This window comes from Amblyomma maculatum, chromosome 1, assembly GCF_055883805.1.
Source record: "Amblyomma maculatum isolate TAMU_Amacu chromosome 1, ASM5588380v1, whole genome shotgun sequence".
Lineage (NCBI taxonomy): Eukaryota > Metazoa > Arthropoda > Arachnida > Ixodida > Ixodidae > Amblyomma > Amblyomma maculatum.
The window spans coordinates 103208866-103224588 of record NC_139344.1 but is presented as its reverse complement, the minus strand read 5'-3'; the positions used below and the strand labels follow the sequence as shown (position 1 = coordinate 103224588).

Sequence of the window (15723 nt, the reverse complement as noted above, 5' to 3'; positions counted from 1 at the left end):
CTTCGGAGATGGAAATCAAACAAGGGGATGTAAAGAAACATTGTTTAAACCGCCGATATCCAGGTTATGGCTACGCCCTCTCTGGAGCCTGCTTATCTCCTGGCAGGAGAAAGCTCCGAGCGTGTCGTCTGTCTGTCGGTTTATATACAGGCTTTGTTTTAGAGCGCACCGGAAAGCGTCCTCCTCTGGAAGGAAGTCGCTCAGTGGCACTCACGAGGTCCCGTCCGTCTGACATACACTCTCGAAAACAAGCGTTTTTTGCGCCGGGTTGGTGTAAACAGGAATGCCGGCCTTCGCGGAAGAGCGATCATTTTGCGCGCGTCGGTGCAGCTTCCCTGTTCACGGGCTCTTCACTTGTCGCCTATTGTGCCTAGCGCTCCAACTGCCGAAAGGCTTTGGTTTCTGTTTTCCTTCCATCTGTCTACGTGGAAAGCCACCGATTGCACGCGCAGTGCACATATGTGTTGTTGGTAAAATTCGTGTGTACTTGGCGGGACGTTGAAATATGGGCGCTCGCCGTTATGTTTCGACAACAGAAAGTACCTTTTTGTTTGCTAACTTATTCGTATTTTCGATCCATTCCGAAAGTAAAATTATTTTGTTTCGCTTGTCGAGCGTACATCTGCACTGCTTATCTCGCGCATGTGTGCCCACAGGGCGGCAACGGTAGCGGCTAAAACGCGTCTATCGGTCAACATTCCTAAGCATACTGCGGGCAAAGTTGTCGGCCCGGTCCCGCTCTGACGGCATCGTTCGACGAGAGGGGAGACCCCCAAAACATGTTTCTCTCCAACGCAGTGCCTCGCTCTGCGTGCTTGTTTTGCCTCGTTCGCATTGCAGTCGTAAGAAGCAAATGGCTACTCCTCCTCCTCGGCCTTGAATGACATCTATTAAAAGCTTGGCAAATATCGGCAACACCGCTCGGGACGAGCAGCCCCTCGACCTTGAAGCGGCTGGGGAACTCCCGTTCGATACCCGGTGCTCAATGCCAGTTTAGTTCTATTTTCGATCACCGTGCATTCTACACTTTTTTGCAGTAAAGTCTCTGACCACTACTGCTACTACACTGTGAATGTGGTATATGAGCTGGTCGTGGCAGAAAAAAAGAATAAAAAAAAAATAAAGCCCTCCGTACGTTGTGTCTGGCAGTCATATGGCGGCCATGTAACCCAGCCCAAAGAATCACGCTGCCTGTCGGGAGCGCGCAATTTGCGCTCACCGAGCAATGACGGTCGTGTGTTTGGAAGGAGCGGGCAGGCCGATTTATGGCGCCTGAGTCAGCTGTACTCCGAACAGCCGATTGCGCTTTCCTTCTGGGTGCTTCCAGGAAGGAGCGTCTCCGCCGGTGCCGCGCGCCACGTGCACGGAATAGTAATCGCTATTCGCGGAGGCAGTGGCCGCCCTGGCGAGGGAAGAGCCGTTGCTTGGCGAAAGTGTATCACCAGCGCCGGTATTCCGCCTGAATCACCCTCCGCCAGGTTCCGGGATGCTCTCAGTCGGCCCGTTTGTTTACACTTGGGCCCCATGCAACTTCGCCTCCTTCCTTCTGTGCTTAGAAGAGTGTCGTGCCTTCATAAATCCATCGATAAAAATAAATGAAGGCAATTACAGGGAGAGAGAGAAGAGCGGAGAAACGAAGGCGACATAATTTTGCACCCCGCCTGCAGTCAGAATTGCGTGCATAACTTCTACTAACTTTACGTACTGGGCCAGAGTCAGGCAGGTCCCTCGCTCCGCCCCTCTGGCATTCTCCGACGCAGCGCGACCACACTTGGCGATTCCAGGTGTCAAGGAATTTATTAGCACGAATGCGCACACGTCATCTCAGAGTGCGGCCTCTCTGCTCTGTTCAGTCTCCTTCGGTGTTCAACTGGTCTAAATGGCTCCTGGAAACCGGCAACCGTTGCAGGCACACACTGCCGCTCTCGGGCGCGGACCGCGGGCAGTTCGAACGACAAGAGGCAGTGCGCCCCGCGTGAGCCCATATTTCTTTCACTCCTTGCCGGCGTCCGTGCGCCGGTCTTCTGGTTCCCACCGCCGCTTCGCTGCCCTCGTTCGGTGGGTGTCTTTCGTCCGTCAACACTTGGCGGGACGCACAACACACACACAGACCCCGAAAAAGCCGACCTGTCGGTGCTATAGGAGCAAAACATCTTGCGTCCCCGCCGGGGTGGCGCACTGGTTACGGCGCTGGACTACCGTTCCCAAGGACGCGGGATCGAATCCCGGGCTAGGCGGCCGCTTTTCAATGGAGGCGAAAAGCAAGTCGCCCGTGTACTGTGCGATGTCAGTGTACGTTAAAGAACCCCAGGTGGTCGAAATTTTCGGAGTCCTCCACTACGGCGTCTCTCATAGCCTGATTCGCTTTGGGACGTTAAACCCCACAAACCAACCAAAACATCTTGCGCACGACAGTCAGGAAAACAGCATTTTTCTTACTCTTTGTGCGCGGAAGGACAGGCGTGGAAGCTCAAAGACGACAGTAGAGAAATGGGCAACACGAGCACGCTGCTCACAGATATTAGGACTTTTTTTTTTTAACATAAGTGACTCTATGGTGGAGCAATTGCCGCCAGAATTGCCACCTGTAGCATACGACAACAATCAACTCAACAACTCTCTGCTGTCGTCTTTGCGCATGCTTGTCTACGCCTCATCCTACCAACAGGCCCAAACTGCTATCTTCGTTATGAATAGGTTACACTATATACCGCGTTTGAGATGGCACAACCTGTACCGAAGCACATCTGGACGTTGTCGTGGTTCGCAGGGGCTCAGACTAGCTCAGGCTAGATTTGATGGCGTACAACGCTGCTGCCGGAGGTTGCTTCCCAGTGACAGAGCAGCTTTCATCCCGGGTGGTGTGACCAATTTTCGATGGCACTACAGAGGTTAAAAAAAGGACTAGCCTGCAGCCTGTGCACTGCGTCAAATAGTTGGTATTTTTGTTGCGAAAGCACCCAAAGCGAGACCTCGGTTTGCCGCAGCTACGGATAAGAAGAAGAATAAGACGACAAAGAAGACAAGGAATAACAGGAAGGCGAAGAAGGCGTAGGAGAAGAAGAGAACGAAGAGGAAGAAGAACGCTCGGTCACTCGCAGCTAATGCTTTCGCTCCACATTCGGTTCAGCAGCGTTGAACCCTTCTCTCTCTCTCTTTTTTTTTTTTTTCTCTCCTTCTGAAGCTTCGATTATCCCTGTCTGCCGCTGTGTCTCCAGCGTCTGGCGAGTTCGTTCTCGTGCTGAACGCGCTAGATGGGTAGAATCTTTCGTGCAAACTTGCGGCCTCGTCAACATAATATTGCATTTGGGTCCTCAAGCCTCCCACCCTCTCCCCTGCGTAGGCATTCAAGGACGGCAATTGCTGTATGAATGGTGGGTACTAGGTTCTTCAAAGCCCGTATCAATTTGACCGTGAAAGTTGAAAAGAGTGGTCAGAAATGTCAAGAGCCACATTTCAGAAGTGCTTGTTGTGTGTCTATATATATGAACTACGGGCGTCCGCCAAATCTTCGTTCCTAGGTTTCCCCCACGGGGAGATCGCGTGCAGCGCAGCCATGTTCACCAAAGTAAGTCGTGCAGCCCGCACACATAGTAGAGCGTTTGCATCGACTAGTGACGCGAAGATGCGTGTCCGAGGTTTGTTTTTCGGGATGACACGCTTGCTGGGCTCGTTGCGAGGCCGCCGACAAGCGCTTGGAAGAGCCTGTTCGCCTACGCGGAAGTCCCGCTCGAGCAGCACACTCTCTCGTGTTGGCCCTGACCATGTTCACCACTCGTCAGACGTTCTCTCTCGACGTCTCGATGCGTCGATAATGCTGTCATATATAATAGTCGGTTCACATATATCTTCTTCTTTTATTTATTTATTTTTCTCTCTCTGGGCTACATGTCCTATATTGAGGAGGGCGGAGGAAGACGGTTTACGTGTTTCTTCGCACTGCGGCTGCTCAACCGTGTGACAGTTTTTCGATGTCTATACGTTTTTTGTTTATATATATATATATATATATATATATATATCGCCAAAAATGGCAACATTAAGGCTCTCTCTACTTTGGGTGGTATGCGATTTACACAGCCAAGATTTTAGTAGACGGGTAATTTTATTTTTAAACAAGCATTCATTGCAACGTTACCAAGCATTAATCCACGGAGGAACGGCGCATCATAGCGCCTTTAGTATCCAGCGGCCTCTTTCGTTTAGTCCTCCCACGCTGTCGTCATCGGTCTGCGGCTCATTTCATATTCAGCGCAGCGAATAATACTGCAGAAGGATCCGATGGAAGGGTGAGAATATCGCATTGAAAGAGGGTAAATTGAAGCTCGCTCCAGCATTGATCTAGCACAACAACCTGATCGCTGTAGGGGCGTCGTGCACGATACGCTGCAATTAGTCCCGCATCATTTTTTTTTTTTTTTTTTTTCACTACTATGTCCTGCCATGCGGTGGGCAGCTGATCTCAAGCACGCGGGTTTGAATCCGGGTCACGGTGGCCGCGTTTAGATGCACGCGTAGTTAGTGGTCGTGTGTTGTGCTATAGTATATCAGTGCACGTTATGATCGGAATTAACGTGTAGTAGCACTCCACGACGACGTCTCTTCATAGCGCACGCGAGCTAAATTTGGCAGTACGCTTTTCGACCCATTGCGTTTGTTATGTCTGCGGCAAGGAGCGCGGGCAATATTGGGCGCAGTGCATGCATGATGTACCCGAGGCACTGAAAAAAACAGTATACGCGCCGCTACAGAGCGACGGGCCGGGTTGCGTGGCTGCCGCCTACTGTCCACACACAGGTGGTCAGTGCACGCGGCCGTCTTTTTCAGGCGTAGCAGAAAGTGGAGCGCTGCGTGATATGTGATGAAAACCATAGGTATGCATTCGTCGCCGTGTAATCTATCATAAGACGGCTTACTGCCACTGCAAAATTTATCTCCTCTTTATTGCCAATTAACTCCAAATGCGCTGCAGTTCGGGAGAACCGCGTGACAGGTAATACCAGCCATGAAAGGACTGAGAACCGAAGCGATGCACTCGCCAAGTAGGTGGGAATAAAATGAGGTTGAGCAAAGTAATTATCTTTGCAGTGCCATGCGAAATGCGCATATGGTTCATTAAACACCAAGGGGAAAAAAAACTAATAAACTTTTGGAAGTGGGTTCAGTTCTTCGCAAATGTTGTTCTGGGACGCAGGGACTGCGTTCTTCTTGCCTCTCCTCTCTCCCTTGCGTACGAGTGACAAAAATACTGGAGCACGTAGTTGAGCTGCTTCTTTTCAAGAAGAGAAGAGCGGGCGGGCGCTGATTAAATCAAGATTGATGTGTTTACTACACCGGACAAGATAAATAGTAATTTACCATATTTGCTTAAGTCTTTACCGTTTGTACATCGTGCGTCATCAGTGTATGGACAGCCTCTGTTTTTGACCTTGATCCTTTCAAGTCCTTTTATCTGTGTTGTCCACCCAATCACCCCACACCACCTCAGTGGAAAAAAGTATTTTCAGCGGCGCCCTTTCTGACGTGTCCATTGTAAAGAAGACGACGACTCTCGGAGAAGAATAATCTTCAGAGCAACTTTTGTCTGAGCTGTTTGCTCCATTTTGCGCGGGTACTACAGCCGGCAATAAATACGTCACGCAGCAAAAACACACAAACACAATTGGCTGTAGCACTCTGTCAGGGGTGGAGACCGGCGGGTCAGATATCACACCATCTGCATGGTTCGTTTGAGCGCTTTAAAGGGCGCTTCCTCGCTTATAACCTCCATTGAGCCCGACGCTTTTGGTGTCGCGTCTGAACTTGTGTGCTGCGAGCGATTGCATACCCCTCCGTGCTGTTGCGGCCAACCTAGCAACCCGGGCTTGTTGCCTGGACCGGTCCGTGATTATTTGAGCTTCCAGTGTTACCCCAAGCTAACGTCACTTAGATGCTCTCTCTCTCTCTCTCTCTCTCTCTCTCTCTCTCTCTCTCTCTCTCTCTCTCTCTCTCTCTCTCTCTCTCTCTCTCTCTCTCTCTCTCTCTCTCTCTCTCTCATTCACACCGAACTTCGGTAGGGGAGCTCAGCTTCGCAGAGGGGCGCTGCAGGTGCCAGTGAAAAGCACCCTCTCATTCCGACTCTTCCTAATCGACCAGGCGGCTGGTGCTGTTTTTCCTGTGGAGGAACGGGAAATAGAACACAGGGGAAATCTATATCTGTCTCTTTGAAGTCCTTTATCTTCCCTTTGAAAGCGGGACCATCACGTCTGATTTTCTCATGGAGGGAAAGGACTGCTAGCGATGCGAGAATGGATAGGAAATACGATGTGTCAGAAATCAAAAAACAGCGCGGCTACTTGGGACAAACAGAGAGGGAATAACGGAATCTTGCAATGCACCAACTAGCTCAGATTTCCGTTCTTCTGATGTGTCAGAACAGCGCCTTGTCAGGCATGAGTGACTTATCACTATTCCCATTTCCTGTAACTCCATCCGCATACCCGGGAGGAGGCAATGTATTCGAGATGATTGTTGATGAGCAATATATCTTCGGACTTCCAAATTTTCTCTCTCTCTTTGCGACCCAGTTCTGCGGGCGTGACCACTGGAAGTGTCTGCGATAGTGTAAAATGTATAAGCTCTTTCGCCCCGCATTTTCTTTCTCTCTTGGCGTGCCAGTGACTTCTATACATTCTTCTTTTTAATGCGAAATCATTAGGAATGCCACGAAGCAAAGACTGTCCGTCGGCGACTGTCGGAAGCTCCGGTAGGCACTGTGTATAAGGAGGACAGAGCAGATATAAATGGCGATAGAAGCAACAGTAGTTTACTGCAGCTATGCTAATGTTGACTGAAGCTATCAGTGAATGGTTACATTATGACTAAGTATAACTTGACAAAATAAAGATGTCCAAGCATGACTCAGCAAAAAAAAAAAAAAAAAAAAAATATAACTAACTTGGCTTACTAGATTAAAATACTGCTCGTGTATGCGATGATGCGGGTAGCAGCAGCGGAGAGGCAAAGTTGACAATGTTGTCTTCACGTGCTCCTCATTACTACATAAGCGGCGACGAAAAGAGCATGCATTAGCATTTTCTCTGCATCTATCAAATTAATCGCAAGTTTCTCTTTATTTTTTTCAAAAGCAACAAGTCTTCGTTATGCGTTGTTTACTGTTGGACACGCCTGCCATTCATTTTAGCTCATACTAGTACATAACATGTCGCCCTGCCTACTGATTTCGGCCAAGTGTGCGGCGCTCTTCTCGGTTCACTAATTACGCGATGCGCAAGCTTACGTCGCGGTGAGCCACGTCAGCGAAGTGACACGCAGCCTTGTAATTGGCGCAGAGTTTGGAAGCAGCATTCGCCTGGGGCGTCCGTCTGTGGTCGTCGTTGTACGACAGTGGAGTGTAATTTAGCTTGGCCGGGGCCAGCGTGAATCATGGCCAGCGCGGGGAAGGGCAGCGGGGGATGACAAGGTCCAGCCAGAGGTTGCCGAGTGACGTCGATCGCCGGGGATGCTCGCGCATCGCCAAGCGGCGTACGCGGCGGAGACGGGCGAGGGCGTAGCGAGAAGAGAAACGATGGGCGCAGAAAAACACCCGCAGGGAAGGGCGGCGAAAGAGAAAAGAGAAAGTCGCGCAGGTGCGCGCGCGGCGCTTTTCATTGGCTGCCTTCCTTGTTTGCTGTCTTTCCAGGCGTGTTTTTTTTTTTTTTTTCAGCTTTTCCTCTCTTCGTTTCTGTTGCTCCCTGCCTTTCTCTCGTTCGGCTTTCGTTTCTCCGTGCGTCTATCTCTTTCTGTCGCACGTCACTCGCCCCCCCCCCCCCCCCCCCCCTCCCTCAACTTCGCGTGCATGCCGACGAGCGGCGTCCATCGTGTCTGTCGTGTGTCGTCTCCGCCACGCAGACCTGCGCTGCTGCGCGTGTTGTCATCGGTCCACACCGTTGGTGGCAATCGTCCCGCCAGGTTTCCCCGTGCCGATCCCACCTGCAACCGAGGCTGAAACCGTACACTGCTCCAATCTCGCCTCGCCGCAACATCCAAGCGCTCAACTACTGGCCCAGGACGCCTATCGGAATCCTACCGGTCTCCGTGCTCGAAGGTTTCGGCGCCTGCGGATTCATTCGCCCGCGCGACGAGCGGTCCCGCTTACCTACGGCGTCCTGCGCCGAAGCAGACGCTGGGCGACGACGATATTCAGTGCGTGAATCATGGCCTCCAGTCTTCGTTACCCGCAATTCCGCAAACGGGTGAGTGCGTTCTTGTGTCACGCTCTGTACCACTGTTGTCACATGTTGTGGAGTCCGAAAGTGAAACGCAAGTGGATTAGTAGTGTTAGCTGCCGTGGACCAAGTTCGCAGTCCAGCGTCAGCAGTTTCTTGTCATACACGCTGCGTTGAGGCCATTCACCAGCACCATGTCAGCTCGATAATCGGGGTCGCTGGAAAGAGTAGGTGATTAACATGGTATCCCTGTGAATGCTTTTCCATCCTTGTATTCTTGGGTAAGAAACGGCGCTTATCGTAGCTCTTAGCTCTATTTTCTCGTTCCTTGGTTCGACTCCTTGTGCATGCGCAAGGGAACGCGGACATGATAAGTAATGAGGCACTACGTTCGGAACAATGTTTACGTGACAGAAACATTGTTCCCAGCGTTGCGCTTCATGCTTGCCAAATATTCTTTCTTGGTATGGTATGATGGTTTGTTCAAGATGGGTCACTAGTGCCGATGCGTATATTCAGCGTGATCCGAAATTCGGTTTCGAGAACGTACCGTGGTCTTGTAAAGCCGCGTGATGTCACAGCTTTCGGACTGGACAAAACTCGAACCGTCCACAGCGGCAAAGCGCAGCTACGGCCAGCAACTGTTCCTTGCCGAAGCTGTCCAACCTTTGGAGGTTCGCACTGTCGAAAGCTTCTTGCAGTGAGCGGGCACTGCTACGGTCGCTCGGTTACTCGTGGATGGTGTTAGCAGCAAATGGTGCGACGCCGACGCTTTCTGAATGGGCAGACACCGCCTGAACAAACGGCGGGCCGCTGTTGCCAGTGGCTTGCGCGCACTCAAGGCTCCCCGTGGTACCGTGGTGGCTGCTGTTAGCGAGCCGCCCGCCATTTCCGGGCTGCACAGACCGCCGTCACTTCCCACAGTTGAAGGCGCTAGGATTGTCTGAACGCGAAAATTCTGCACGCGTCCGTGTTTGAGGGAGTTGTCCAGCGCTCTGGATGAAGAAAATATCTGAGCGAGCTGTATACTGTGAGAGAGAGAAGCTGACGGTAGACTTAACAATTTGGTGGAGCAAAAGACGCAGCTATATTAATCGGAATTTCCGTTCTCTGGCGCATACTGCACAGTGTACAGTTGCCGGAAATTGCGCCTTTTGACTTTCTGGAAGACAATGAACGCTTTCCAGGCGGTGCGCATCGCTGTCGCACCGACTGAACTTCTTAATTATGCATGCCTAAGAGACACGCTCAAATCCTGTTCAGTCGTGAAAAGCGTGACTTCAGTGAGCTTCCCATTTTTGTGCGATGTTATGCGGAGTTGGTAATATCGTGCACTGCCAAAAGCTCGGGTGAAATCTGCAGGCGGCATAAACTCCGCACTGGTTGCCGCGGCCTCCCTCAAATGGAAGGCGGAAAAATTTAGATGCTGAGAGACAGGGAGAGAGAGAATAAAGAAAAAAATTGCTGAACCAAATATTGAGCGATAGCATTAGCTGCGGCTGTCTGAGCATTCTTCTTCTCTTTTTCTTCTTCCTCAGCCCGCATATAAAGCCCCGCTTTAACCAGGCCGTGCGCCTTAGTGGCTTATAGGTGTAACGTGAATGCCAGGGTCCTAGCAGGCTTATTCTGATATAACCGTCCCATGTGAAATGAGAGACGCAAGTTGGCAGCTCCTGCCAGCCCGTGTGTCACGTGGGGTGTGACGTCACAGCGTCACGTGGTTAAGACGTGGCTACCGCCGCGCTACGCTGACCGCTTGAGTTGGTAGCCCAGCTCTCACCCCAGTGTCACATGGGGTGTGACGTCACAGCGTCACGTGGGTAAGACGTGGCTGCCGCCGCGCTACGCTGAAGACTCGAAACCTAGAGTAGTATTGCTTTCGCAGTAAAGGAAAAGATGCTACATTGGACCCTGTGGCTTTTTATTTTGCGTTTGAGAGCGTGCGTAGCATGATGTGATGAAAAGGGAGTCAACTGCGCATTTGCCACTGAGGCGTGAATGGCCTAACGGAAGCGGAGCTTTCTAAAGTACGCTGCGTTAATTGGCGTAACATGCTCACAAGGGGGCTATGCTCTGGTATTTCAGAGCATGCAGGAACTGTCTGGCATAGCGTTACCGTTTCTGTCATAAGGTAATTGCACATACGCGCGACCCACATGTGCAGCTAGCGCCTTGTAGAGGGGGTAAACGTATCGTAAACCATTTCGCTATCCCCGCTAGGTGGTCACTGTAGAGTAGAGGTTCGTACTTCAGATGCGTTTTTTTTTTTTTTCGTACAACCGTCATGTCACCGTTGGGACTGCTCTTAAAGAATACCGATTCGTTCTCCAGCTGGTCGCGCAAATTACGCAGTCAGTCTGATGCACGCACAAGCACTCGTTTATATGTCACTACGCACAGGCACATTATCGCGTTCGCCCGTCACTAGCACGACGAACCCTTGCACACACAGCTGAAGTAGCCCAGTGGTAGGTGCATCGGCAAAATGAGGACCCGGTGCAGCCATCAACTCCTCCTGTATTTTCACTCATGTGCAGCACCGTTCCGTGCACTACCAAACTCTTTGATTGATTGATTCGTTCATTGAAAATCCTCTCCCATATTTGTACAGTTAACCCCGCACTTTACCAGCTATGTCCACCCTATCCCCCCCAAACGTCCTAGCAAAAAAAAAAAAAAAAAAAAAAACAGAAGTGTCTGTGGAATTTGCATAACCAGGCCTGGCATGGCCACAGCCGTCAGTGCACTCTCTCTCAGCACGATATGGCCACCCTGGTGTAGTAATGAGCCACCAGCAATATTAATTTTTATTAGGAAGTTCGGTTGAACGTGGTTTAAAGTTTTTTTGCACATTTCGGGCACCGTGTTGTTTTCGCTGCAGTGCCTAGAACACGTGTACTAAGTAATGATGGTGGTGGTGGTGACTGCGCCCTTTGTAACTGGTTGCCTCTCGGTACTCTGGGTGCGGCGAAACCAAATTGGTCTCGTCGGTTTCTCTCAACGCTGCTAGACCAACCAGAAGGTGCTGGCTTTTCCCGCCTCGTGCGTCGGAGGGCAGCTAGCGAAGCTCTACTCTCTCCGATATGGCTGTTGTCGGCACTTTCCTGAAAAAAAAGTTCGCACCGTTTGTACAGTCTTCGTCTCAAGTGTTGTGCGACAGGGTTTATGCTGTACATTTTAAGACTCATATGGCATATCTTGAGAGCTGCACTGTTATCCCTTCGGACTTCATGAATGGAGTAGCTCTCCAAAAAGACGCATCCGCCTGCAGTGAAGTTTTCTGCGTCGACCATAGCGCCGAAACACGGCCTAGCGAAATGAGCAAGAATTATTTAGGCGCACATAGAGTACTATGCAGAGCTGTGGGGAGAGCACCTAGGCATGCGCGGATATCAGCCAACCGCGCGTTTCTGATCGCCCAGAATGTGGTCTTGAGTTCTTCACGACTTCAGCTGTTGACAGCAGCTGCTTTTAGGTGCGCAGTATGGTAACTGCAGCGTTCTTGTGCACTGCGCGCGGGTTCTGAACTTTGTTATACTCCCCCTGGTACCGTGCTGTTCATCAGACAGCGCGAACTTTCTTTTATACGTATCTCACCGAAAGGTAAGAACTGCACATGGAAAGCCCTTAATAAAAACCAAAGCCGCGTTGTACCTCCAAATGGCCCAGTTTCCAGCAACCAAGCACTGTGGCGGCCGCTTCCCATCAGTGCAGTAGCGGTCGTGGAGGTGGTGGGCATCGAGCCTCGCAAGATGACAACGCAGCACACGCCCGAGTCGCGCGCGCTGTTCGAGCTTCCACGTTTTGAAACAGCTTGGCCTCTACGGAGAGAAAAGCGGAAAAAAAAAATTAGTGGCACGGGCAGCGACCGTGGCGCAACGCGTTTTCTCTCTCTCTCTCTCTCTCTTGGCGTTTAGGGATCGGGCTTGAAAACGAGGCGCTCGTGCGACAAACAGCTCCACACCCGCCGCGTGCGGCGCCTGCAGGATGCATTCCTTTGGCGGCTTTGAGCCGGAGGGAGGCGCCCGGCATTCCTCGTCCCTCACGTCTGGACTGCGTCGGTCGCGCGGCAGCCGCTGACGAAGCAACTTCTGCTGGATATGCTCCTTTTCATCGCCGCACAATATTTCTGTATGACGTGCGCGTAGCACCACCGCCCGCTGAGCGAGAAAGATGGGGCTATCCGGCCGAGCATGCGTATTTGAGACGATCTTGCGCCGCACGGAATAGCTTTGGAGTCGCCACGACAACTGTGCTGACAATTGATAGTCTCACACAATCGAAGATGACACCAATAGGCTCTACAGACAACTTGTGTATAGACAAAATCTCCTCTGTTATAAGGCCAGGAAGGCAACAGTCCGGATCTCCCACTTGGCGGGAAGAATTGCCGCGCTTCTACATCAGATGCTGCGCCAGTGAATGAATGAGAGCTAAATGAAGCACATTTTCTCCTCCCAAAGGGGTTGAAGGCTATGACGTCACGTGTTGTGGTGTTTGTTTGTTGCTTTGTTTGCTTGTTTGTTTGTTTATTTGTCATATAGCCTGTCAGATCTCTCTCTTTCGTGAAATAAGCTATTCCGCGATTGGCCGTAAGCGACAAGAACGGAAAAGGTGTGCAGTTTGTTGCGATATATTCACCGTTGCTGCGTTAGGTCACATTAATCATAATAGGTTTGGAAATTAGCCTACGCGTCGACCGGTTTCCTTCCCCTCGTCGACTGATCGGGTGGACTTATCCTCAGTGTGGATTTTCGCACGTCAACGCCAGTCAGCTGTGCAGCGCTTGTACGATGAGCTCTTTCTGGTAACCTTTAAAGGCCAGAAATACCTTTTAAAGTACCAGATGTTAAGAGACGCTAAATGATCGTGCTTTAGATTTAACCTAAAGGCTTTCCATAAATTTAGATACCTAATAGATGCAAGCTGTCGTCTTTGCTCTTCTTGAAAGGGCTGTGCGACACCTTTCTACCATAGTATATTAACTTGCTTAGTCTTTCGATTGTTTTCTCATGAAAATCTAAGCCAAATAATACGCACCCAGCATGCTCGAAAAAAATCGGCGGGCCCTTTCTGGCAACTTCAAACTCGCGCCGTCCTCCGTCTCTGGCTTCCGTCTGCGTGTGTAGGTTAAGAAGTTGCGATTGGTCAGATTCTCTGAGATGTCACGGAACTATCAGTTTCTTCGCGCCGGCGTGTCAGAAAGGCCCACGTCCGGAGAATTTCTGCATGCGTATTGTGGCTGGTGCCATTCGCACCTCCAGACCCGGTGGAGGTGCGAAGACGCTAGAAATCTTGTTTAGCTGCAGAGAACTTCTCTTGTACAAAATGCGCTGAAAAAAATTCTGATAGAGGGATATTCGTAAAGTGGCGTCCTTAACACCCAGGCATATCAAAACTTTATTACAAATAAATATTGTTGCAAGACCTTTTCAGCAACAAACGTCGAGTGCGAAACAGCAGTATTATAAATGAAATGACGTCACTAATTAGTTCATTCCTTGCCAGTATAAAGCTGCATAAACGACACTTTTTGTTTGTTTGTCTGTGTGTGCTCTCTGGTCTTATCCTAACATTTTTCTTAGCGTTTTAAGTGAAGTGTCCGGCAATATATCAACTGCTTGAATCACTGATGTAAAACGGCACGGAATTACGGATATTCGAAATTTGACACGGTAACTTATTTCTAGTATGCGGCGATTGGGAAGTGCTGTAGATAGTCAATGTGAATCATTGGACGACGTTAAGAACCTAGCTGTTGCGTGTTCTCAAAGACAGTCTACCACTGATTCAAAGAGTTCTGTGCAGCTCAGCGTGTATTCGGTCAGAGTGGCACCGGTCCCTTTGTTTCGTGTTCTCATAGTGGTGCGGAACGTCCGCTTCGATACATGTTGTCCTGTGACTAGTGATTGGAAAGGAAGAACGGGTGGCCTAGTTTTCTAATGTAGTTCTGCGAAGTGCAGGCTGGCTTAGTTTTGCATGAAAAACACACTTGTGGCTGGTTTATCTTTGTATTTAGATCCTTGCTATTCATTGGAACGTTGGCAGGGCAACAGGGACGAAGGCACTCCACTTTCCTTTCACCTCGAACGTTTATTTCAACAATCCAGTCTTTCAAGCACTTCCACCCCGCTGTTTAAAAAATTGAGCTTTCGTGCTTGGAACGGAAAATAAAAGAGCAGCAAAATAAGGCACTTTTGACTGGCGGGGGAATCAGCGTTCACGCAATAACGTTTTTCCACCCTCGCTTTCTGCTAAGTTGTTTTTTTTGCGAAGCTCTTGAGAGGGCAGAAAATCGTCTACCCCACCGCAATCGCGTTGTGGGCATTCGTTCGAGGAACGACACCTTTCTCTTCTTTCGGCATTTTCTTGTTTTTCTTTCCTAACGCGTCTGGATGGCCTGCTGGAACGACTGTCACAAGAAAAGAGAGGGGGAGAATGGGGAAAACGCGCAATCCATTTCTCTCTGTCTTTCTCGTATTTTTTTATTATTTTTTTAGGCAGTTAACTGCTTTCCTCCCCTGTGAAAAACAAAAAAAAAAGTACAGCAGTTTCGTCTGTTTTTCGCCATCGCGGTTTTGGTCGCACAGAAAAGAGAGCGAAATTCAGAGAACCGTGCGGACCGAAACGCGACACTCTGTTCTTTCTTTTTCCATTTCCTTCTGGAAGGAAATGCGGAAGCCGTCGGCAAGTGGCGCCGGAAAGACGGATATGTGGCCCAAGCGGCGAAGGGCCTTTCGTTGTAACGGGAGTGGAGGCGCAAACATTTGGCGACGAAACGTATGAAACCGTGACGCCTTGGCAGCGCCTAGCTTCGCTGTAGGCCGGGACGCGGTGTGCGCCGACAGACGCTTTCCTCTAGAGAACGCGATACCACCGGCCGGCGAGCTCTGCTCAGTTTACTTTCCGTCGAAGCCTGTTGCTGCCCGCTGAGCACTTCTTGGGCTGCCATGTACTATAGGGCCGCGCCTTTGAAGGGAACCGCTGCTCCGGAGAGGCGACACGAGATGTGCCGAGGCTCGTCTCCTGTCGCGCGGACCGAGCTACGCGACACGCTTGGCCGGTGCCCATCCTGTCATGCCTTGGGAAACCGAAGCGCAGCACTTCTACGGGCACATGAGCACTCTTCCCAGCGTCGGCTCACTTTTGCGCCATGGCGGAAATGTACCGGAGTCTCTGTGCTACCCCGCCGGAAGCGCACCAGCTTTTGACAGTTCCCTCGGCACGCGACGGTATCCGCGCGCCGCATGGTGTCGTCGTCAGATGGATCACAGAGGGTCACGACGTCGAAGAGCTCGCTGGAAACCCGCGCGCATGGCTGAAGGATCCTCAGTTCGTGTGTAGCGCCTACTAACGAGCACCACTTTCATTTCGCTCTTGCGTGCTTTCATTATTTGGGGTCGGGAGAGAGGCAGCCATGTGGGAAAAATTGGAAGCACGTGAAGCACTGTTGGTCCAATATTTGAGAGAATCCCTTAGAGTGGAGTAGATTGTAATTGTTCATTAGCCCATTATC

At 50.6% G+C, this 15723-nt stretch overlaps 2 protein-coding genes across 4 annotated transcripts in view; one reads left to right on the top strand and one right to left on the bottom strand.

Moving 5' to 3' along the window:
- Positions 1 to 15723, bottom strand: part of LOC146203351 (uncharacterized) — a 205774-nt gene that overhangs the window by 32600 nt on the left and 157451 nt on the right. The window lies entirely within an intron of this gene.
- Positions 1 to 15723, top strand: part of Rhp (GTP-Rho-binding protein rhophilin) — a 176732-nt gene that overhangs the window by 74157 nt on the left and 86852 nt on the right. Inside the window, exon 1 of one of the 3 annotated variants that reach the window (XM_084588701.1) lies at positions 7852 to 8234. The exons of the other annotated variants lie outside the window; for them this stretch is intronic. Within the exon in view, the coding sequence (XP_084444827.1) occupies positions 8196 to 8234 (39 nt within the window). The 5' untranslated portion in view covers positions 7852 to 8195. Of the gene's footprint in view, positions 1 to 7851; positions 8235 to 15723 lie in introns of those variants that run through there. 3 annotated transcript variants of the gene reach the window in all.